This window comes from Crocodylus siamensis, chromosome 1, assembly GCF_052110815.1.
Source record: "Crocodylus siamensis isolate JL-2025a chromosome 1, ASM5211081v1, whole genome shotgun sequence".
NCBI lineage: Eukaryota > Metazoa > Chordata > Crocodylia > Crocodylidae > Crocodylus > Crocodylus siamensis.
The window spans coordinates 60,360,947-60,385,981 of record NC_143395.1 but is presented as its reverse complement, the minus strand read 5'-3'; the positions used below and the strand labels follow the sequence as shown (position 1 = coordinate 60,385,981).

General features: G+C 40.5%; 1 protein-coding gene across 6 annotated transcripts in view; it reads left to right on the top strand.

Annotated features, from left to right (window-relative positions):
* The window catches only part of COL12A1 (collagen type XII alpha 1 chain), a 133,882-nt gene that overhangs the window by 51,345 nt on the left and 57,502 nt on the right, over window positions 1-25,035 (top strand). For all 6 annotated transcript variants that reach the window (XM_090035028.1, XM_090035007.1, XM_090035023.1 and 3 more), the window contains 19 exons: window positions 2,238-2,387; window positions 2,469-2,588; window positions 3,143-3,307; window positions 3,499-3,645; window positions 4,351-4,490; window positions 5,840-5,969; window positions 7,062-7,207; window positions 7,482-7,611; window positions 8,508-8,647; window positions 9,165-9,294; window positions 11,218-11,357; window positions 11,578-11,710; window positions 11,814-11,840; window positions 12,954-13,096; window positions 15,469-15,598; window positions 16,958-17,097; window positions 20,967-21,096; window positions 21,604-21,746; window positions 24,110-24,239. In XM_090035028.1, coding sequence (XP_089891154.1) covers window positions 2,238-2,387; window positions 2,469-2,588; window positions 3,143-3,307; window positions 3,499-3,645; window positions 4,351-4,490; window positions 5,840-5,969; window positions 7,062-7,207; window positions 7,482-7,611; window positions 8,508-8,647; window positions 9,165-9,294; window positions 11,218-11,357; window positions 11,578-11,710; window positions 11,814-11,840; window positions 12,954-13,096; window positions 15,469-15,598; window positions 16,958-17,097; window positions 20,967-21,096; window positions 21,604-21,746; window positions 24,110-24,239 — 2,514 coding nt within the window. The remainder of the gene's footprint in view (window positions 1-2,237; window positions 2,388-2,468; window positions 2,589-3,142; window positions 3,308-3,498; window positions 3,646-4,350; window positions 4,491-5,839; window positions 5,970-7,061; window positions 7,208-7,481; window positions 7,612-8,507; window positions 8,648-9,164; window positions 9,295-11,217; window positions 11,358-11,577; window positions 11,711-11,813; window positions 11,841-12,953; window positions 13,097-15,468; window positions 15,599-16,957; window positions 17,098-20,966; window positions 21,097-21,603; window positions 21,747-24,109; window positions 24,240-25,035) is intronic.

Sequence of the window (25,035 nt, the reverse complement as noted above, 5' to 3'; positions counted from 1 at the left end):
AGTGCAGGACATCTAAAATTGAATAGTTATTCAGCGCTAGTTATTGGGCTATTTCCTCTCTATAGACAGGACTGCTCTTTTTTTGTGGGGTATTGGTTATGCATCTGGATTGAATGACTCGTTTGGAAGGAGGTGCTATGGAGCTCAGCTCTACTTTGTGCACTGAGTGAAGAACTCCCTACTGTAGTCATGGGAATCATGGCAGTTTTATTTCACATCAGGGCTAGAGAGTCTGCCCCTGAAAAAAGTCCAACGACTATGAAAGATCTTACAGAAATTAAATTTATAAAAGAGAATTATTTCCTGCCAAACACAATATTCAGTCAAATCTATATTCCTTTTCCCCTATTTTTTTAATTTGCTGACTTTTCTGCATCATAATATGTAAGAATAATATGAGTTTTTATTAAACTTGTATCGATAGAAGTTAGAAAATGCCATTGTTTAAAAACATCTGTAAGTAGGTTTAAACTACTTTTTAGACTGCCAACAATTAAATACATAGTTTCCACGTTTTTTTACAACAGGTAGGCAGAAACCTCTACTCTTTTTTGCCAGTGCAAGTTTTTTTGGCAACTTGTTGAACTTGGAGAGGTGTTTACTATGCGAGACTAGAAGAATTCTATGCCTGAAATATCATGCATAAGAAAATTTACAGAATCAGCAAGAAATTGTGTAATACAAGAGAGTAACATTTAGAGAGGTTACATAACAGCATGCTACTACTGAAACAGGACAGAAGCTGGCAGAAAAATAATTGCACCAGGAGTATTTATTATGTTTTTGTTACTGTAGCTACCATTCCTTCCTGCAGTGTTGTATTCTGTAAGCCAATCAGTTTTTCTAATGCATGCATTAGAGACTTGGTTACTGTGGAAAATGAAATTTTATTTAGGAATGTAAATTGTGTATTCAATAGTGAAAAAAATATATAGTGACTTTGTTAGAATTTTTAATATGGGGATCATGGGAGTTGGAAAATATTAGAGGCCCAAATAGTAAACTGGTTATACTGTACGTGGAGCTAATCTTAACTTCCTTAATAAAGTTATGCATGCACATTTTTAGCTAATAAGGTTTTACTTAAACCTTACTCCACAAACTATTTTATTGTCCTGATTAAAGACTAGATCTATATTTTCTATGCAGAAGAGCATCATGCTTTTAAGCCCTCAGGTACATGGAGTAGTTATATTCATGAGTCTACAGTATTGGAGCAGTTATGTGGAACATATATGAAATCACAATATCTTTCAACTGTGATGAGTGTGGCTGATTTTTCTCAATGGGATTTCTTCCATATAAAGACCAGAAGCTCTGATGGCAGGAAGCCAGAAAATGTGCAGCTGGTAACACAGACTCCAGAAAAAGAGAGCAAGCTTTTTTTTTTTTTGCAAATGGCTGATGATAAGATCATTTAAATACTTGTATATTTTTGTTTTGTATAAATATTTTCTGATTTTCCATATGATGAAACTGAAATTATACATATTATTATTCCATAGTTTGTAAATAGAGGATCTGAAAAAACTTCCTACCTTTTCAAAATGTTGCAACTTTATATAAATGTTTGTTTTTGTCACCTCTGTATCTCTTGCCTTGTATACCTGTTTGCATATCTTCATCTAAATTGTGTTATCTTTTTTCTGCTTATGTAACTGTGCAAACTTCTGCATCATCTATATTAATTTATCTTATTTCTCTTAATGTTAGTGATGTTGTTTACCTGAAGATGTTTCTAATATATAATAATTCTTCCACTGTATAACTGAGAACAGGACATTAGCTTAGCCACCGATATATAATTTGATAATGTTCAAACATTTTAATTCTTTGACTTTAGTTCATTTAATATATGGCAGTTCCACTTCTAAGTTAGTTATTGGCTTAATACGATACATCCTTAATTGATCTGAAATTAAATCGGTTCCTATTACTAAATATTAAGCAAGGTAAAACCTATTATGGTAGGGAAAACCATTTTAATGAACCTTGAAATGTCATAAGGGGCTACTTCTGAAGGGATGTGTTTGTGAGGAAAATTGTAAAGCTTGTGTCATGGACTTAGTTTATTCACAGTGAGCTGGTATTGCCAGACTAACGTCAATGAATAATGCTAGGAGTCATCTCAGAAAGTATGTTATGTAGTGTAGGAGAGGACAGGAGAAACCAGGAAATCATTAAAGGACATGAGCAATTTAATCTGACTAAATGATTTTTTATGTTTGGTGTGGCAGGCTTGGAGTGCAAAACCAGAGCAGAAGCTGATATTGTGCTGCTAGTGGATGGCTCATGGAGCATTGGGCGGCCAAATTTTAGAACAATCAGGAACTTCATTGCTCGTATTGTTGAAGTTTTTGATATTGGTCCGGACAAAGTACAGATTGGTAAGTCTTACAGGTGTAAGGAAGGTTTAGACGTACTTGTGTCACAACCCTTTAGTAATGAATTGATAACTGCTTTTTCAGGCCTTGCACAGTATAGTGGAGATCCCAGAACAGAATGGCAACTCAATTCTTATAAAACCAAGCAGGCCTTATTAGAAGCTGTGGCCAACTTACCATACAAAGGCGGCAACACTCTAACAGGTATACTACACAATCCCATAGTTTTCCTTTAGCTGTATTAAAAGTCTATTTGAATAATTGACATAAATCATTTAAACTATAATTAGTGACCCCAGTATTGTATGTTGTGAAATAATGCTGCTCAAGGAGCTTACAGAGTAGTTCAAGTAGCTAAAACAGTTCAGACACATACTGTGATACACAAGATGGTACTACTAGGTCAATATGATGAATGCAGCTTTGGATTCAAAGGGAAGGGTTCTGAGTATAAGCATCTTCTTCAGGAGAGATTTTAGGAAGGAACATTTAGGTTGATAAGGTCTTGGATTCATGGATAAAAGGGAGAGAAGGATTGGGAGCAGGGATGGCGGCAAGGGTAGAACCAGTGAAGGTCCCAGTAAGTGATGATAAGCTTGTATTTGATGTGGGAGATGATGATGGCCCTTGAAATGGTGAGGAGAGGAGAACAACTGAATCAGAGTGAGATGACCTAGGAGAAATACATCCAGGTGCCTTTATAACGAATTTGTAATCATGCATAGTGACAACTAATTAGACTCTTTGTGTCACATTAGGAATGGCTTTGAATTTCATCCTGAAAAACAACTTCAAACCAGAAGCTGGCTTGCGACCTAGAGCTCGTAAAATCGGGGTTCTCATAACTGATGGCAAATCACAGGATGATGTGGTGGCCCCTTCCAAGAGACTCAGGGACGACGGAGTAGAACTTTACGCGATTGGTAAGTATTTTACAAAGGGGCAGAAAATAGCATATGAAACTGAATTACCTACCTAGCCAAACTTTCTTAAATGAATACAAGGGAACACCTAGAATATGAAAGAAGTTATACATTTCAAGGTACCTGTGCTTTTGCCTGTGTGTATTATAGTTCATGTCAAATATATTTTCTTTTTGTATCTTATATTTAAGGTATTAAAAATGCTGATGAAAGTGAGTTGAAACAGATTGCAACAGATCCAGATGAGACCCATGCTTACAACGTTGCGGATTTCACCTTCCTGGCTAACATTGTCGATGACTTAACTGTTAACCTGTGTAACAGTGTCAAAGGCCCAGGTGCATGTTCATTTGTATTATAATTCATCCCCTCTCAACACATGTGTTTTAATATCTTGGCTGGGTAATTCCTTTTTGTTACTATTTGGGAACTCTGTCAAACCACAGACTGTTTTTTCAGCTGCTGTCCCAAGGAAACTGCACAGACAACCTGGCTTGCACCATAGGGGTCCTTCCTTCCCCTTTAATAATGAGTGTGTTGTACCTAAAACAGCAGTACATGGCTGTCTAAACTTGCCCTCTTCCCAGTCAGGCACATGGGAAAGATGTTATACAGTATATCTCAGGGTGGTGGGCACTTTACCGGATGATTGACACTAACTCAATTTGAAATTTAACAGGCCTGCAGTGTTACAGTCTTGCTGACTGACAGCTCAAAGCAAAAACTTCTCTCGGAAGAAGTGCCTCTCCAGCTCATGGGTCCCCCTATCAGATGTCAATATTGGGGGTGCAGTAGGGAGAAGAGAGAACTTGCATATGTCTGTGAGGGAGGCTACTACTCAAAGAGGGATTGATATCTTGTCGTGGTGGACAAAACACCCTACTTAGCTGTTGAAGCAGCTCCTCTAGGGGAGTGACAACAGACACAAATCTCAGCAACACTCTTATTTATTTCTTAACCAGTCTACCTTGTATGTTTTGAGTTCATGTTTATCTTTAGTGATCTTATTAATTAAAGGCCATTTTTTTGTTTCAACACTGTAGGAGACTTGCCACCCCCTTCTAATTTAGTTATTTCTGAGGTGACACCTCGTTCATTCAGAGTAAGATGGACTCCACCTCCTGAGAGTGTGGATAGATACAGGGTTGAATATTATTCTGTTCCTGGAGGCAGACCACAGCAGGTTAGTACTTGGAAGTTCTGCTCAATCTCATTTCCAAGAACCCTGAGCTCTTGCATACAGAAGTTTCTTTCACCTTGGTTATGCCAAAATAGCATGGTGCCAACCTGAGAGTTATGGTGATCTGAAAGGATGATGAATATATGTTGAGTCAGGCAAAATCATAAAGGATTCCTGTGTCAGAGAGCAGTTTACAAAAGCATTGTATACTTGGCCAAAAATAGCATTTTGCATTCTTATTTTGAAAAAAATGACCAAAAGGCACATACTAAGATAAGCATAGACCTTTAAAAATAATTAAATCAGCAATAAAATGTCATGCCTTAGAGAGTACTTGGTTAAGTGACATTTCCTTAGTAATTCTCTTGCTTCATGGTTCCATAATCATATATTGTTTTAAATAGGTGCATTCCTGGAAATTTCCTAGCCATGCTGGCAGCTAGATATAGTGGGCTTTTGGGGTATTTCTGTGCTGCTTTCTCAGTACTTTTGGGGCACACTCCTCTAGAGCATGCCCTGGCCGCCTGCTCCCATTTTGCATGCACCAACCTAGAAATGAAGCATAGTGCCTCAGCACATGGTAAGATTTGTGCAAGGTGGGAAGAATGTGCTTGAGAATGTCGGGGAAGTGGAATATGCCTGTTTTTAATATTATTTTTTCTGTGTCATGGTTACTAGGTAAAGGGATGATGGGTTCAGTAGGCTGTGGAATAGTTTGTAGGTGAGTTTCATAAGATGACACTGGAGCAACACTCTTCTGTCATGCATTGGGAGTTTTGGCAGGGTAAATTCTGATTTCAGGATTTGGCCTTTGATTAGGCTAGAAGCAGCCATTCTAGCACATGCTGATTTTTTTCCAACTTGCTTTTCTGGTGTCATTTTTATTCCAATAGCATTCCTTGACAGTTCTGTATGTTATTGATACAGTATATGCTCTACCAGTGTAAATTTTCTTTAATGCTTAACAGTTTAAATTCTGTTTCCAAACCATGGAAGAGGACATTGAATTACAAATCCAAGCTGCTTTCCCTGTTTCAGAATAATGTGTTGCTAACACCACCTGTGAAAACAGGGAATCTTCTTAACAAATTGAACACTCGTACAGGGGTGCAGTCTTATTGAAAACATGTCTGCTTAAAACTCTCCAGCTGGCTTTTTAAAAAATAATGATGGTAGAATACTGTAAGACTGAAGATGCAGAAGATGGTCAAATTATTTTATACTGCAACCTTTCAGAATTCTCAGGAATGACATCAGGAATAAATTGTCTTAAGGGATGAAAAGATAGCATATAGTAAGAATAAAGATACCTTTTTGTACACTTAATCATTGTTGCTTTTATTTTTATATAGTTTTATGTAAACCGAATGGAAACAACTACTGTTTTGAAAGATCTGCAACCTGAAACAGAATATGTTGTTAATGTTTATTCTGTGGTAGAAGATGAAAGCAGTGAACCTCTGGCTGGCAGAGAAACAACTCGTAAGTTAGAATTCCAACGGGATTAGGATATTTAACAACTGGTGCTGTACAAAGTATAGTCTTCAGAACATTTAGTATTCCAGTCCTTCATAACTTGATGTGGTATCTAGAGTTTGTAGGACAAAATTGGGTTGCCTGCTGAAAATTCTATGCCCTAATTCTGGCTTCCTTCCAAACCCATAGAGACATCACTGTACAAATGGTGCTCCAGACTAGATCTATGGAGATGTGGTCCAAGACAGAATTCATAAACCCACAGAGTATGGTCCAGAAATGCAGTGACATACGTGCTTTCACTCAAGCACCTCCATACTACACAGCTCATTCCTACTGTTGGCAGCTATATGTTGTCTCTGATTGATTTGCACTTTGCAGTAGTAACACATGCCCAGTCCAACACAGTTATATAAAAGGCATGCCTACAGCAATAACTTGAATTATTGTATTTTCCTTATTAGCTGTTTAAATGACTGATAGTATTATGTATGTTGCTGTTGCATGAAAGACTAATATTCTTGAGCCTGTCAAAGTGTTGATCATTTAGTAATTTACTTCTGTCCCATTGAATTGCTCTAAATTATACTTATTTATAGTGTATTTATGTTTATTATACTTATGTTTATACTGTTATTTATATATATTTATATAATATATATTATATTGCAGAATTTATAACACATTTTTGTCAGATTCTTTTTGCTATTTAATTTTTGCAGAATTTGAAAAATATGTAAGGGCAGAGGATAGAGAACATGAAAAAATATTTTTATAATTCAAATTTAGAAGCTAGTTAGGGATTGATAATCAAGAATCTATATCAGTTAATTTTGGTTTTATAGACTATTCAGCTATCCTAATATACACTTAAAGAATAGTTATAACTGTTGGCAAGTGAACACTCTTGCCAGAAATTTGTGCTTCAAGTTCGGCACCACTTACAACATTTATACCTTTTCTGCTCACCCTACGTCTCCTTGTTCTCAAGTGACCAGTTTTCAGCAGCACTGGTGAATTCTGCAATGCTAACAGGTGGACCTGAGGCAGAAATAGAGTCAGAAAAGTGAATGAAACAAAAAAATTATATTTTGACAGTTGCAATCCCTTCGGTCAGAAACCTGAATGCTTATGACATTGGACCAACTTCCATGCGAGTGAGATGGGAACCTCTTGATGGAGCCACGGGTTATGTATTAATGTATGAACCTGTTAATGCCACCATACCAGCTACAGAAAAAGAGGTATGAAAAATGTCCTTGGTTTTGCCTAACCTGTTGAAAAATGCTGTGTGATTTGTACATTATACTATAATAGTAAAGGCAGGCAGATATTTTGAAGTGTTGCACATTGACTGGAGTGTTATACACAATTACATCAGTCAGGAAGTTGTAAATACACTGCAAATCTTGGAAACAAAATTCTCTTAATTAAATCATTGTTTTCTTTTCCCTCTCTGCTCTCTTCAATTTTTAAACACTGGATAAAAATTAAACACTGTATACTTTTCACTTATAGATGCGTGTTGGGCCATCAGAGACTGATGTTCAGTTGATAGATCTCATCCCCAATACAGAGTATACTTTAACCATTTATGCAGCATTTGGTGATCTCAACAGTGATCCACTTACCTCTCAGGAAGTAACATGTATGAATCTTTTCACTTTTGCTTTATATTTTGTTCTTTTGGTAATAACTAACTAACTTGCATTTTATCTTAGCCTTAGGTTATTTATTTGTATGCTACTTTGCTTAAATGGAGGTACTCTTTTCCATGGGTGTGTATTTTTAGTTATTCTAAAGTTTGTAATGCCCTGATGCTGATTTAATGGAGAATTATCTAATTTAAAAAGAAAAATAAAGTTTTCCCTGACTAGCTGACTGAAGTTTTCCTAACAGCTTCTGTAGAGTAGTTTTAAGCGTCCTAATTTTACTGTGAGAATACTTATACCTTATTACATTGGACCAGCTTCCATGCAAGTGAGATGGATTTTAAAAGGATTTTTTGTTTTAACAAACAAAGTAGAAGAAGGTTAAGAATAAAAGGAAGTGTTAATGTAGCTCACATTACCTGGGACTACTAATACCCAAAGTCTGCTTACCTTGTTCATTCTGAGACCCTGTATTGAGTTCAGCCCACCTAAGGAGAGCATATGGGATATTGGCATTAAACTTGTTTTTTTTAATAATAAACTTGTTTGAAATACTGTCCAGTCAAAATACCAGTATCTAGATTTAAAAGAAATGACATTTTGAACCTGGTAAAGGAAACTGATTCGATTTGTTTATCATGAAAATTATGTTTATGAGAAGGTATTTGGGTATTTTTTCAGCCAATATTAATTTTAAAATCACCAAGATAAACATTCTGTAGTTTTTTGCTGGCAGAATAGTTTGCTGAACTTACTCAACAGATGACCAGAACAGTTAGCTTTTTTCTCTTCTTTTAAACACGCATGTGAAAAGAATTTCTTGCTACTTTGGGTCTGCCTCTTTGGGAATAGTATCTACACTCATTGCTTTTATTGTTGTCTTTTTTTATAGTACCTTTACCTGGAACAAGAAGTTTAAGAATTCAAGACATCACTCACAGCAGCATGAATGTTTTGTGGGATCCTGTCCCCGGCAAAGTCCGCAAATACATACTAAGATACAAAATAGCTGATGAAGATGAAATTAAAGAGGTAGATTGGAAACATGTTAGCAAATATTTAGAAATTTGGAGGATAGTGCTAAAAACAGCTAGTGAATACAGACAGCATCAGTTCTTGGCAAAGAAAATATTTATAGAATATGACATCTTGGTAGATTTTACGAACTTCACATGTACCTGTGTCAGGCCCATAAAAGGGATGTGGGGATTTCTCCTGGAGGAGGCCCTGGAGAATTTATGTGTGGCATTGTTGCTCTTGAGCAACCAGATATGAGCTAGGGTAAATTAGCCACTCTTCTTCTTGTGGCTGCCTAACTATACTGACACCAGCTCTTGGAACAGCTCAAAGTGAGCAGGACACAAAAGTGGCTTAACAGTGGTTTAATCCTCCTTGCTGCCAGGCTGCCCCTCTATTTGTATTTCTGGGGTGCAGAATACATAGTGCTCCAGTAGCCACAATTAGAACGGTATATGCTGGTATCTTTCATTGTAGACCACGATCTGTTCTGAAACAGTACGTCAATCTGCAATTCTGATGGCTTTCCTAGGTGGAAGTTGATAGATCCAAAACTAGCACAGTTCTTCCTGATCTTGCCTCACAAACCTTGTATAATGTACAACTGGTTGCTGTGTATGATGAAGGAGAATCTCTACCAGTAGCTGCAGAAGCCACCACTCGTAAGTTGTGGGAATATTTAATTTAATTCTGCTATTCAACATGCATTCTTAGATGCTGCTAAGACAAAATGTGCTGCAAACGGAATTTGGGCAGCAGCATCATTTAATAGATTTTTGTACTTCGCTTTCAGCATATTGAACTTTCAGTAATGTCATGTACAAACATATAGTATAGAAACATATAGTAATGGACAACTCCTCCTCTGATGAACTCCCATTTAGAACAGACAACGTAGACCAGTGAAGTGAGCAAAAGTCTTTAGATGAGTCACTGGCAGGGGATAGAAAGGACTTGTAGGAGTAGGAGAGTAAGAAGCTATGAAGTTAGAGGTAGGGTTTGGAAAAGCTCTTTATTTATGCAAAGATATAGAAGATGACTAGGAAGAAAGAAAATGCACCAGAGGGTGAAAGTGATGGGATCTCACTTCCTATATCAGGACTGTCTTGCTGGCAACCCACAGGCCTCGTGCAGTTCACAAGTTGCTGGCCTGCAGTCTGTGGGCCCCTGCAGCCACCTCTCCCACTGTCCTGAGGCATAGGCAGATCCAGAATTTACTAAGGGTGATTGCAACAAAACACGTCTTAGGCTATGGGGGCATGGAGGCAAGCCATGACTGCAGTGCCCTGAGGCACACCAGGAAGCTGGTCAGGAAGCAGGCATATGAAGGGGGACCTGCATACCACCTCCACTTTTGCTGTCCCCAGCTGACCTTTGCATAGGAGGAGCCATAGGGCCACTCCTGCCTGAGTCTAGTGGGTGCTGCCTTGGCCAAGGCCAGCACTTCATGCTGTTTCGTTCTGCAGCTCATGGGTCTGGGGCTCTTTCCATGCCTGTCAGCTGGGGCCAGTGGGGATAGCCCTGGCCATACCAAGGCTTTGGCCAAGAGAGCTACATCTGCAACAGGGTAAAAGTACTTTGTGATACAGACAAGGCCTGGAAGTGGAAAAGAATGATGGAGTTGAGTTAGACAATTATCTGTCATTAATATCCTTCCATCAATGCCAAGTGAAAAAACAACAGTTTCTCTCCCTCTCTATATTCTCATTCTGTAGGGAAAGTTACTTGATGTATTTATAAATATTTTCCCATTTTTTTTATAAAGATTTTTTTACTTCTATATAAGCAGATCTGCTGCACAGAATAGCATCTGTACAGCCTTAGTATAGATGTAGGTATTTGTGTCTTGCTAGATAGTGTCTCTGTGACTTAGGAAGCTTTTTGGTAGATAAGGCATAGCACTAGGAATCGGAGCGTCTATGTTATGTCCTTGGCTTTGTCATTGCGAAACCACATGAAATGTCATAAGACACTCTCTGTTTCAATTTTCTCTTCTACAAAATAAGGGGACAAATTTTTGGATTAAAAAAAATCTTTGATTCTACACAGAGAAAAAGTAATCTGATTCTAAAAAGCCCTGTAGCTTCATCAGTTTTTATCAGTGAGGGTAGTTAACACTAGAGCAGCTTACTAAGGGAAATGGTAGATTCTGGATTACTTTAACTTCTTATCTTTAAATCATGCTTGAATGTCTTAAAAGGTTTGCTGCATTTCAGTTGCAAGTTAATGAATTTCATGTGGGATACTTGCTGAAGGAGGCCAGAATATATATTCGTAATTATTCCTTTTGACCTTAAAATCCACGAGCAAAGACTTAAGCTGCTGTAAGCTTGGTGTAGCTTTGCTGAAATCAGTAGACCCACTGTATACTGGCTGATGCCTTGGCTGTATGAAATGTTGAAAAACAAACCCCTGTAAAAGGTCTGAGTAATACTGCAGTTTATTATTATGAAGTCATTGGAAAATGTGTACATGAGAGCAACATCTATGCATTGAAAATTCATTATCTAAGTAGCTTTGTGATTGTGACTATTTATAGGCTATATATTTTTTTTCTTGACAAGATTTTCCTTTTTTCATGATAGATCCTGTTCCAGCACCAGTTAATCTTAGAATCACAGATGTAACAAAACGGAGTTTCAGAGGTACTTGGGATCATGGAGCTCCAGATGTTTCCCTCTATAGAATAACCTGGGGACCCTATGGTGGAACAGAAAAACAAGAGGTAAGTCAGTCACAGTGTCATTTTCTCTAGGAAGTTCTCTGAGCAATTCTTTTATTTGAAATTTAAATTGTGAGAGGTCTGAATCTTGCAAGCCCTCCCATTGACTGTGGTGGGAATTCCATGTATAGAGGCTTGCAGGTCCTGATTAAAGGTCTACTAATATGATGTCACAATTTGAAGAAATTTCTCAGTTTATCTCATCCTTTTCTCCCCCCACAAGACCATCCTAAACGGTGATGAAAATACTTTGGTTTTTGAAAATCTGACCCCAGACACATTATATGATGTCTCAGTTACTGCCATCTATCCTGATGAATCAGAAAGTGATGACCTGATTGGCAGTGAGCGGACATGTAAGTAACTGATTCCTGAAAGGGATAATGTGTACCTTTGAATGTGTTAACTTAGAAACAAAGGCAATATATCTCAAACTTGTTTGTGGATTTTTTTTTCCAGTGCCCTTGGTACCTATAACAACACAAGGTAAGACTCTGATTTCCCAGATATTATGTTACTAACTAATTGCCTGTCAAGAATGATGTATTTCAGGGAGTGTTTACATGTTCCCCCGCTTTGTGGCCGGCCATGTAAAGACTCTCTCAGCCACTGCTGCCTCCTCCTCCAGCCTCTGGTTCTGGGGCTCCCTCTCCCCACCTCCTCTCTCCTCTCTCCCTGCCACCTCCCCCTCACTGCTGGCTGTTGTCAGGGATGGGTGGTGTGGGGGTGCCACCACTGTCACCGCCTCCTCCCTGCTCCACTTCCTTCCTTTCCTTCCTTCCCTGTTGCCTGGCTCCAACAACAGCTGCCATCATGACTCCCCCTTCACCTCCCCCTGCCCTGGACCTGCACAGACTTCCTCCCTCCCTGCCACTTCTCCCCTCCTTGCCAGCTGGTGTCGGGACCCCTTCCCACTCCCCTTTCTCCATCTTTCCCTCCCTACTGCCAGGCCCCAACAATAGCCACCACTGTGACCTCTCCCTTCGCCGCCTCCTGTCTCGCTCCCATCCCTCCCTGCTGGCTATTCTGGAGGGGTGTCGGGAACAGGCATTCGGGGGCATGCTACCACCATGACCTCCCCCCCCCCCCCCCCAGACAGGGACGCATGGGGAAGCCCCGCTGCTTGGGTGGCGGGGGTGTGTTCACTGCTGCCACAAACTTCCCTGGCAGTGGCTCAAACTTGGATCTGTGCAGCCCGGGCCCATGCAGCCAACTGCCACCTGCCCTCTGGGTGGCACATGCACAGTTGGCCAAAAGCATTATGGACAGACAGACACATAGACAGACAAACTAAGCCCTTTATTATATTAGAATATAAAAGGTTGGTATTACCTTCCTAAAAACAAATGGAGTATTTGTGGCCATGATCTCATCCTGTTAATAAATATTATGCTGTATTTGGAGGGATGTTAAACACTGGGTTCAGATATGTTTATTATTTTACAAACATGCCAGTTAAATTCTCTTCTTTTTTTATTGTGAACATTGGAGTCAAATTCTGCTCTTGAATGCACATTTGTGCTGTCCAGTACATAGGAGTGCAGACCTTGGCCCTGTGTTTGCATTCTTTTTTTACCCTTTCCTTTAACTTTGTATTAGCACCAAAGAGTGGTCCACGAAACCTTCAAGTATACAACGCCACTTCCAACAGTTTGACTGTCAAGTGGGATCCAGCCAGTGGTCGTGTGCAGAGATACAGGGTCCTTTACCAGCCTATATCTGGGGATGGCATTGAACAATCGGTAATTATTTTTAAGCCCTGTAATTATTAGGACATGGAAAGAAATATGATTTCTGTTCTTAACAGTGACTTATCACAATACCTTTGTTTCAAATTGGAACAGTGTGAATATTCACTGAGGATATTTTTAGATGAAAGTTTTTGTTTAAAATTAATGTGCATGAGTTGTGTGTGTGCAGTTGACAAGCTAATATATTGTGTATGGCTATGGATAACATCCATTTTCTTGACAAGTTTCAGTACCATGTAATCTGTACAGAGCAGAAAAAAAAGATAGGTATATTCATACATTAAATATGTTCAACTTGAATAAAAATATTAAAACAGGGATAGGCAGCATTTTTGGGCAGAGTACCATAAACACCCTCAACCTCAATTTGTAAGATGTTGGTGCATCAGGGGTGGGTGTCGGGGGAGCTGCAAGGGGTGGCAGAGCAGCCCCAGCCAATTCTCCATTTGCCTGAAGGCATGTGCGCCAAGCAAAATGCCTTCATGTATCATATTCCAGGGTGCATGCCAGGAGTTGCCTACCCTTGTATTAGAATATAAGCTCTGGAAAGCTAATATAGAAAATAGGCTAATTTCAATGAGGTCTGTTAATTAAAAGAGCCCAGGTTAGTCAGCTTTATTAGCAGTGGGTGCCTGTACATGAGCACAGAAGCTGCTCCGATGTGCTGTAATTACAGTGCATCAGAGCAGACTTGATTAACTGAGTCTCCTGAAGCATAGTAGTTACCACGCTCCAGCAGCCCCCTTTGTGTCATGTATCATTGTCCCTGCACTTCAAAATGGTGGCAGGGGTGCTTGAACTGCTTGTTGAATGAACTCTAGTTCAAGCACCCCTATTGCCATTTTGAAGCTTGGGTCTGTTGATGCACAAGATGCTATAACGCTTTAATTAGAGCGGCTTTCAGAGCCACTCTGATTAAAGTGCTACTCCGCCCTCTACACACCCGGAGCACATGTAAAAGTGCCTCGTGTACTTAATGTCCAAAAGGAAGGACTTGGCCATGGATCATATTGTAAATAATTCAGGATTATTCATATCATTCTCCTAGTAGTGCTCTTGGTGGTAATTGTAACAGTTTTTTCAAGAAAAGGTTTTATTAGAAGAGTATTTCATTTTAATCAAGCTCAGGCCTGATGAAGAATGATTTGCATTTGAAAGCTTGTCTAACTCTATCCCAACTATGCAGTTGGTCCAATGAAAGAGATCAGCCTAAGAAATCCTTGCCTCTTGAAGGTATTTTAAGGCATTTTAGCTCCTTTTAAAGTGACTTAACAGCTGTAGAAAAGGAAGACAGCCAACACCATGTGACCAGCCAGCTTTGGATGAGCAATATGAGCTACCTACTGGTGCTGTATGCAACACAGTTTGAGAACCATGATCCAGCTCATCTTCTAATCATCCAGTTTACCCAAGATGCGTGCTACTAAAAATGCTCTCTACTGTAATATGAAGCTATTGTGGTTACTCCTGCGTGATTCAGAGAGCAGCTTTAGAAGGAAGCCACACACAATCGGTGCAGTGTTATGATCCCAGAACCTACATTCTCAGAAGCGTATCAAGGCATAGTTACTTTAGAACTGGCTCGATATTTTTGCATCTGATTTTACTTTTCTATGGACAGCTCAATTTAGTTGGATGAATTGAATATGAAATATATGATGCTTTTAAAGATTAATCTGCATAAGTAAGAAAAAGTACGTTTTAGAAAAGCCAGCTTCTTTGGTAGGGTGATGTTTGATTAATTTGTGGGTGGTATTGGACTAGATCAGAAATTTAGAGTGAAATTTTCAAGTGGTAGTTCTGTGTGGCTCTGTAAGACCATCTTGGTTTTCAGTCAAGATGAGGGAAAAACAAAAATGGCTTAAATCTAGGTTCAAAAGCCACATAAGGACTATATCAACAGAAGTGATTAGGATAAGATTTTTAAAGGTTTTTTTGGTACCTGCAGGTGTAGATAAGCAGGTAGTGGAATTTTCATTTACACTTAGGCTTTGAAATGAGAGCCAAATACCTTAACACAATTAAAAATTTGGCCTCAAAATGAAAATTCCAATGACATGCTCAGGTGTCTGAATGCCAGTTCAGTATGTGAGCTCTTTATTATTCAACAGAACAATTTGATGGTTGATACTTAATTGTTGCTTTGCATGGGTTTGGAAATCTTAGAAAAATGCTAGCTTTACATTACTTCACCGTTTTTAAACCAGCCACAATGAATATGCCATACAGTACTGAATTTTGTTACTGTTTTATTTATACAGTCAACTTTCAGTTCACAATAGCTATATATCATAATGTATACAGTGAAATACGTATGGTGTTATTATAGATGTCATTTTTATCATTGTTTTATTTTACTCCAGACTACAGTTGGAGGGAGGCAGAACAGTGTAGTGTTACAGAAGCTGCAACCTGACACCCCATATACCATTACAGTATCGTCTATGTATGTGGATGGTGAAGGAGGACGAATGACTGGCAGGGGCAGGACCAGTAAGTAAAACAACTTTTCTGTGGTTCTTCATTAGGAAGTGGCTGTGAAAGATATATATACTGCGCTGGAGATCAGTGGGCTGGTTTCACTGAGGTGTGTCTTAGAGTGTTGAGTAGGGACACTTTAACCCAACTCATTTTGTACTTTCCTTGCAACTTCAAAACATCTTAAATCTTTCCCTCCCAATGGAAGAGGGAAAATTAGCCTGGGCTTATAACCTTCTCTGTCCATTCTCTGAATTTACACACAAAAATTGGCTCCTATAATTCACTTTTTGAGACAGTACACTTTTGTGATTATTATATTTTATTGTTTTCATCCATGTTTAATTTCATTTGGTTCAGCTTTGCAGTGCAAAATTAAATACAGGAGTATTCTCATAAATGAACAACCCAAACAAATTCTTTAGAAAAGCTTTAGCTTAATGTTTTCATGATCTACTTTACTTCTAAAACAGTGCAGATCAAAGGAGAAACACTTTTTATGATGTTTAACATTCCTGGCATTGTTGGCTGGGACTGTTGAGTTTCGACTCCTTAAAATAAATGACTTGTAGTGCTAGATCCTATTCCATCTATTACCGACCTAAGTGATACTTGGGGGACTGAAAGCCAGAAAATAGTCTGTTGCCCTGATGTGTAGTGGTATTTAGTGCCACTCAAGTAGATTTTAAATATTATTCCACCCCTGTATAACTAGATTTGGTTTACTGTGCATGCTCAGAAACTCTCCAGTAAAGCCACTTAGCCATCTAACAACACATATACTCTGATAATCATTCACTGAGGAAAGCTAAAAGATGTGTGGGTTCTCTTCCTACACTCCCAAGCTCCCAGTTGTTCAGAGTGGAATGGAATCTAAAATCTGTGGAAGTGGCACTTTGTGCTACTTACACATTTAGAAGGTAGAACAGGATCTGAACCTTTGTGACCTAACTAGCACTTAAATGCCTAATAAGTGGATTAGGATCTGGCCCTTAGGGTGCCTGCACATGAACATGGAGGCTGCTCTGACATGCTGTTATTACAGCACACCAGAGCATACTCAATTAATCGAGCCTTCTGGAGTGTGGTAATTACCATACTCTAGCAGCCTCTCGTGTCTCATGTATCAGTGGTCCCATGTTTAAAAATGGCAGTGGGGGCACTTGAGCTAAAGCTTGTCAAACTAAAGCTCCAAGAGCCACTCTAAATAAAGCACTGCCCCCCAACGCCTGGAACAGGTGTGAAAGTGCCCTTTATGTTCAGAATTAAACCTGCCTTTTTTTTTTAAGGATGCATTATATAAATGAGTACTGACAGCAAAGATTGCAGAGTAGAACTTCTGAAGTCTGACAGCACAATTCTGATTTATTTCAGAGCCTCTTAATACCGTAAAGAACCTAAGAGTTTATGATCCAACTACCAGCACGCTGAATGTTCGATGGGATCATGCTGAAGGAAATCCTCGCCAGTACAAAGTGTTTTATGTACCCACGGAGGGTGGTTCAGAGGAAATGGTAAATCTTTCTAGTAGATTTTTCTATTTGTCTCAGATGAATTGAGGGATACAATCATAGACTTACAAAAAAGTAGGGCTGGAAGGTAGGGTTGTGCAAAGCTTTCATCACTGATTTGATTTGGTGGAGATTCAGCCCAATTTGGCCGCCAAATCTCTGAATTGGAATCAAATCAGGAGACCCTTTAATCTCTGTGAATCAAATTGGAACCTTCCAAATCGATTTGGAGAGATTGGACCATCTGGACACAGACGCAGCTTTATATGTTATTTCTACATACTTCAAGGTACCAGGCAGCTTGTGAACACTGAGATGGTGGGGTGGATGGATCCTCCCGTGGTGGAAGTGGGTCCCCAGCATGCTTGGCAGTGGACCTGGAAGTGGACCAGAAGCACTTCTGGTTCACTTCTGGGTCCACTGCAGAGTGCACAGGGGACCCCCCTTCCTGCCCCTGGCTCAGTGACTGGTGCCTCCTGAGTCTGGGGAGCACTGGGGACCCACCCACAGACAATTGCTGAGCTGGACGGGTACTGGGAGGGGTGGTTCCCCGGACGCTCAGCAGCAGACCTGGAAATGGACCAGAAGTACTTCTGGACCACTTCCAGGTCTGCTATTGAGCTCATGGGGCCCCTTGCACTCCATTCACCCCACCATCTCAGCATTCACTAGCCTCGAGGTATGTAGAAAAAATATTTAAAGCTGTGTCTATAGCTGAATCACTGCTTCTCCAAATCAGAATTGAATCTTCAGATTCAGATTCAGCCGAATCGAATCGGACAGTGATCCAAATCAACGAATCGAGTCACTGTCCCCTGAAATGTACTGAATCTGAATCCATATTGAATACAGCCCACTTCACATAGCCCTACTGAAAGGAGCTCAGGAGGTCTTCCAGTCCAACCTCCTGCCAGAGACAGGAGGGTGATCCAGGCTGACATGGGCAGGCTCAGTAAATGGACGGATGAGAGCCTGGTAGTGTTTAACACCGAAAAACACAAGGTTCTCCACCTTGGGAGGAAAAACCTGCAGCATCCTTATAGGCTCAGCAGTGCTATGCTGGTTAGCACTATGGAAGAAAGAGACTTGGGGTCATCATTGACCACAAGATGAACATGAGCCTGCAATGTGATGCTGTGGCTAGTAAAGCGACCAAAATGCTGGCTTGCATCCATAGATGCTTCTCAAGCAAATCCCAGGACATCATTCTCCCCTTGTACTCAGTGAGGCCACAGCTGGAGTACTGCGTCCAGTTATCTGCTTCACAATTCAAAAAGGATGTGGAGAAGCTTGAGAGAGTCCAGAGAAGAGCCACGCACATGATCAGTGGTCAGGATAACAGACGTTACGACGACAGGCTATGAGGCTCTTTAGCCTGGAAAAGCGCAGGCTCTGGGTGATCTGATGGCCACCTATAAGTTTACCAGGGTGACCACCAGTATTTGGGGGAACGTTTGTTCACCAGAGCGCCCCAAGGGATGACGAGGTCGAACGGTCACAAACTCCTGCAAGACCGTTTCAGGCTGGACATAAGGAAGAATTCCTTTACTGTCTGAGTCCCGAAGGTCTGGAATAGCCTGCCATCGGAGGTGGTTCAGGCACCTGCATTGAACACCTTCAAGAGAGGCTTATCTTGCTGGGATCCTATGACCCCAGCTGATTTCCTGCCCTTCAAGCGGTGGACTGGACTTGATGATCTTCTGAGGTCCTTTTCAGCCCTAATGTGTATGAAATCTGTGAAATCTATGAAATTCCTAGTCAAGCCATTTCATACAAATCCTTGTCTAACCAATTACTGAAACTACACAATCAACCCTGACATACAACTTTAAGGTATAGCACAAGTAATGCAGGGGGACAACAGCAGTCAGTGTCTGCTGATGCAAGAGCTGCTAAAATGCAGTTGAGAGATCGAAGGAAGAGGGCCACGCTCCGTGCTTCAGAGGAAGACAAAAACATCCATAATCTGTACCAGTCTGACTATGGAATAAAATTCCTTCCTGATCCCAAATATAGTGATTGGTCTGACCCTGAGTCAGGATCTTGCACATACAATCAGGAATCTCCAGGTTTTAGTCCCAACAGGAGCATTGGCACATCTCAGTCACCTCATATTCCAAAATGAAGAATAATCTGGGGTTAATATAATGAGACAGGCCTCAGGAAATCTGGATTTGTTTTCCATCTCTGCCAGAGACTTCTCTTGTGACCATATACAAGTCACTTAGCCACACTGTCCTTCAATTCCTCATTTCCAATATGAAGGAAAAAATACCCCAGTTCTCCCATTCTATATCCGTTTTCTTTATTCAGACTACACTCATGTAGTAAAGATAAATCCTTAGTAACATTTGGCATTATTCGGATGGGGCTTGTTTAGATAAACATTGGGTAAATCCTATTTTAGCACCACTGGTGTAAATACAGAGTAGCCTTCTGAAAGTCAGTGGTCTTCTGGCTTAAGACCTCTTTTTATTTAAGAACCAGTAATTAATTGAAGAGGCCTGATTCAGTGGGTGTGCTTAGACCATGCCTAATGGATTCCAACAGCATTGAGTTCAGTACAAAGCACAGCAGACAGAATCAATTTAATTAAAAAATGTGATGATGGTGGTAGTGGTGCAATGACCCCCCTTCATGTCCTGAAGGTGGTTAGAGCACTCATGCAGGTATTGGTAGACGTGTGTCCCAAAGTAGCTTGTGCCTGTGGAGGTTTAAACCCATACCTTCCACTAAGAAACTACCCTAACCACCAGGATAATAGAGTACTTTGGTGGAGGTGTCCTCCATATCTCTTTGTGAAACTGGGATGTTTGTTGTGTTTGCTTAGTGGTTATAATTCTCATTTTGAGGAAGGACCTGGGTTTGAATCCCTGCTCCCAGAAATGATTATGTATTTTGCATTAGACAGCCACTGGATAAAAAACAAAAATAATCCTGAAAGCAGAGACTGGAAGGCAGAACTCTCTTCTTTAAGGGAGTAGTTTATCCATTACCTAAAGAGGTGTGTTCTTTTTCACTTGCTGTCCTGGTTCCATGAGTCTTTTGTTGTTGCCTGCCCCATAGCTCAACTTCAGCAAGATGAATGGGAGTTCCTCAGTCCAGTCTGCTCCACAGGTAGCATTAGGCCTGGTGAATTATAAGTGAATGTCTACCCCCAGAATGCTGAATCATAAATGAACAGATGTGCTTTATGTGTAGCCTGAGTCATGCTTCTGTGCTCTGGGTTAACGTGGGAGTTTAGACATACCCATATTCCTGGTGTTTCCTGTTAGCTGGCTAAAAGTGTCTCTGTGCTTTCTGAATTGGCATTTGGAGCCTCTATTTGCCTGCATTCCCTGCATTGCCTGCATTCCCTCTTAGCTGCCTAAACTAAGTCAAACTGTATCCCTGTTTGGAAGTTTTCTAACTGAAAGTTTCCTAAGTTTCCTCACTGACTGGAAAGGAATCCTCCCTGCAGAAATCTATTCAAATTGGATTGTTCCCCTGAGCTGAAGTGCCTAGATTTTAGACCTCAGGGCAGACTGGATCAGACCCTTTGTCACTTCACAACTAGCAGAAGACACTATAAAGTGCTTGTACTTTGATGTCAGGGATGGACATCATTGCTGTGCTAAATTGCAGGGAGGCAATAGTAGTTATCACTTTAAATAAAAGGAATTATGCTTTTAACTATCATTTATAATAATATCTGGGCTAGGTCTGAATAGTATAAGTTGGTTTAGCTCTGCTGACTTCAATGCACTCGCCCTTTTGGCATTAACACACAAGTGTAAAACAATCTAAAATTGCTACCTTTAGACAGTTATAATTGAAATACTAAATTGTTACCTCATTTATTTTAATTCTATGTCACTTTTTAAAATCGATAGACAACAGTACCAGGAAACACAAACTATATTATTCTGAGGAATCTGCAGTCTGACACCCCTTACACCATAACGGTGATTCCAGTGTACACTGAAGGGGATGGTGGACGTATGACTGACACTGGGAAGACTTGTAAGTAAAACAGTCTTATTCATAAAATCATAGAATGTATGTGAGGATAATCCAAAACATTAGAAGTTGTGCAACCCTAATTTATTACACACCTACTGGCTCTTTATCATGGTTGCCAGCACTTGCTAAAAGCTGGTACTGCCACATATTTACTCCTATTGTTACCTAGGCTAGCTAGATTAACCAGACACAAATGTAGAGTATATGCGATAGTCACACTTCTATTCTGGTGTGTAGATGTCTATGTGGCCAAGTTTTTCGACTGTAAGATGGGGATTATCCAGCAGGGGATAATCTACTGGACTTGAGGGTGTGTATGAAGATAACGGTTGAGAGATTGTCCTCAGATATTGTGGGCAAGGTGAATAATATAAGTGCCTTGGATTGATGTGCTCCTAAGCCTCCAAATTAAATGTTCTTTGTGTTCCTGTGTGACATGGACAGAGCAAAGTTATACTTGTGTGAGCATCTCTGTAACACTTGTTTAAATGTATTCTTGGTATGCAGTGGAGCGAGGAACGCCAAGAAACATTCAGGTTTATAACCCTACACCAAACACCCTGAATGTCCGATGGGAACCTGCACCAGGCCCAGTACAACAATATAGAGTTGCCTACTCTCCGCTGGTTGGCCCAAGGCCAACAGAATCTGTAAGTAATTTAGCTTTCTGACTATTCTTCAAAGGATTGCTCAGGATATTACCTCCTTCAGTGAGCAATGGATGATGAGAATAAAATAAAATGGTGGCAACGGCCTGCATAGTAGCTTCTCCACTGAACACACCATTTTCATGAGAATTTAATCTACTGTGGACATGTCTACACAAGAGGTTTACTGTGGAGTTGCCTAATTAGCTCTACAGTAAATGCCTCAGCATCTACATGTGCAGTGCTATTAGGATGAAATAAACTAATTAACTCCACTGCAAGTTAATACTTATAAATACTCCTACAGCAGAGTTTTTTAGTCTGCAGTAATGCATGTGGAGATGCTGATGGGGCTGGCTGGGGCATGAGACTACTTCAGTGTGGGGGCTCTCTGCTGGCTAGCTCCATGCTGGAGCATCCTCATGCCCTAGCCAGCCCCTCCACAGCATGTTGAGCCAGGTTGGAGCAACCCCAGGTTGGCAGGCTGAACCCTGGGCTCCTTGCCAGTTGGGGCTGCTCCAACCCAACTTAATGTTCAACATCTTCATTAACGATGTGGACATTGGAGTCAAGAGTGGACTGGCCAAGTTCGCCGATGACACCAACTTTGGGGCAAAGCATCCACGCCAGAAGATAGGCGGGTGATCCAGGCTGACCTGGACAAGCTCAGCAAATGGGCAGACGAGAACCTCATGGTGTTTAACACCGAAAAATGCAAGGTTCTCCACCTTGGGAGGAAAAACCTGCAGTACCCTTATAGGCTCGGCAGTGCTACGTTGGTTAGCACTACAGAAGAAAAAGACTTGGGGGTCATCATTGACCACAAGATGAACATGAGCCTGCAATGCGATGCTGCGGCTAGTAAAGCGACCAAAATGCTGGCGTGCATCCATAGATGCTTCTCGAGCAAATCCCGGGACGTCATTCTCCCCTTGTACTCAGCCTTGGTGAGGCCGCAGCTGGAGTACTGCGTCCAGTTTTGGGCTCCACAATTCAAAAAGGATGTGGAGAAGCTTGAGAGAGTGCAGAGGAGAGCCACGCGCATGATCAGAGGTCAGGAAAACAGATCTTACGATGACAGGCTGAGAGACATGGGACTCTTTAGCCTGGAAAAGCATAGGCTCAGGGGTGATCTGATGGCCACCTATAAGTTTATCAGGGGTGACCACCAGGATCTGGGGGAACATCTGTTCACCAGAGCGCCCCATGGGATGACGAGGTCGAAAGGTCACAAACTCCTGCAAGACCGTTTCAGGCTGGACATAAGGAAGAATTTCTTTACTGTCCGAGCCCCCAAGGTCTGGAACAGTCTGCCAGTGGAAGTGGTTCAAGCGCCTACATTGAACACCTTCAAGAGTAAATTGGATGCTTATCTTGCTGGGATCCTATAACCCCAGCTGACTTCCTGCCCTTTGGGCAGGGGGCTGGACTCGACGATCTCCCGAGGTCCCTTCCAGCCCTAATGTCTATGAAATCTATGAAATCTATGAAATGTGCTGTGAATCCTTTACTGAATTGCCAATAAAAGAGACTTTAGTTAGAATAAAGTTCAGATTTTAGTCCTTAAATCTAAGAAATTCAAAATAATGATTACTTATTAGGAAATATGTCACTATGGAAACAGTTGCCAAGTATAATTGACTTCACATTTGTGATCCTGTTCCTTTAACATTTAAGTAAAACACTTCAAGCAGAAAAATCTCTAGTGTATGGGTAATTTAAAAACTTTTATTAGAGAACAGTTTCAAGCTTGTCTCATACATGTAAGTTTTTAAGGTTCAGTAAGAAATTTTGAGGATCTTTTGATGAGACTATGAATAGACACATATAAAACATTCATCCACTCTCTGTAGATACAAACAAAATTGCTGTGAACAATGTACACTCTAGCATTTGCATTCATGTGTTAAAATTTGTAATAAACCATTTGCACACGAAGTATAGATGCATAAAGCCTCTAGCTCCAAGTGGAGATACAGGGAAAGCCATTTGGAAAACATGTCTTCAGCATGAACTCTAATGGGACATACATTTGCTCAGGGTTTCTAAATCTCTGTTGCCACCTGTTTGAACTTTTTTCATTTAAATTGCAAAAAAGGCAGTTTACAGAATGAAAGAGCCTATATTTTATTGCCAAGTAATTGTGGCTTCTGCCATATTTTGTGTTAAAGCAAACAACACTGACTTGTTATTATAAACTTGTATTATTATTTTTGGAATGAGCACATAATCACATCCCAACATTTCCTCCTTTCTATGTAAATTACTCATTCTTATTTTGGATGACAATAACATTACACTATGTTATATGTATTAGAATTTTTCTGTAGATATCTGATTAATGTTCACTATTGTTTCCATCCTAGATAGTGGTACCAGCAAATACTCGTGATGTTTTGTTGGAGCGCTTGATTCCTGACACTCCTTACTCCGTGAATGTTGCAGCTTTGTATGCAGATGGAGAAGGAAATCCAAGCCTAGGGCAGGGGAGAACTTGTAAGAGGCAAAATATGTTTTTTTTGTGCTAGCTAAGTCTACATATTTGATGCTCATGAAACCATGGGATTGCTAACACTAGCTAGAAACAAATATTGTGCAAGCTTCTTGTGTAGCTTGCCAGTGCATGTATGTGATAATTTTTAAGTCTTACACTTCCCTTGAACAACAGCTACTGGTCATGCCAGATTGTCTGGTGGCTGTAATGCAGATAAGCCCTTCATTAGGGACTGAACCGACAGCACCAAAATCCTCCTCGTTTGTAACATAGCTCTATTAGGTCTTTAGACGTTAAAAATCTTGTGCCCAATTAAAAGCTAAATTATGTGACTGTCTTTCCAGAAAGACCCCCAGTTCCCCCTCCAAGCCCTCACCCACTCATTTGCAGAAGGGTAGCAGTTGCCACTCTCCTCTCTAGCAAACACAGATAACTCTACTCAAAAAAACACAGTAAACTCTGCCTCCTTCCCTCAACTTGCATACAACTAACATTCCAAAAACCCCCAATAATAAAATAAAAATGAAGCCCCTGAGCCCCTGGCTTGTTCACTGCTAAAGAGCAACACCAAATGGCATTCTTTGGCATTGCCCCATAGCAACACCCACTCATGGAAGCCTAGTAATCTTGTAGGGCCTGCTGGCAGGCCAGTTCCTTCTCTTTCCTTGTGGGCAGCCAACATAATGCCTTAGATGGCCCCTAGCCCTGCATCCCCCAGAGGAGAGAGGGATGGGAGAAAGGAGGGATGGTAGCAGTCTTCATCCCAGAGAGGCCTGGTGGCCTTGCAGGGATGCTCCA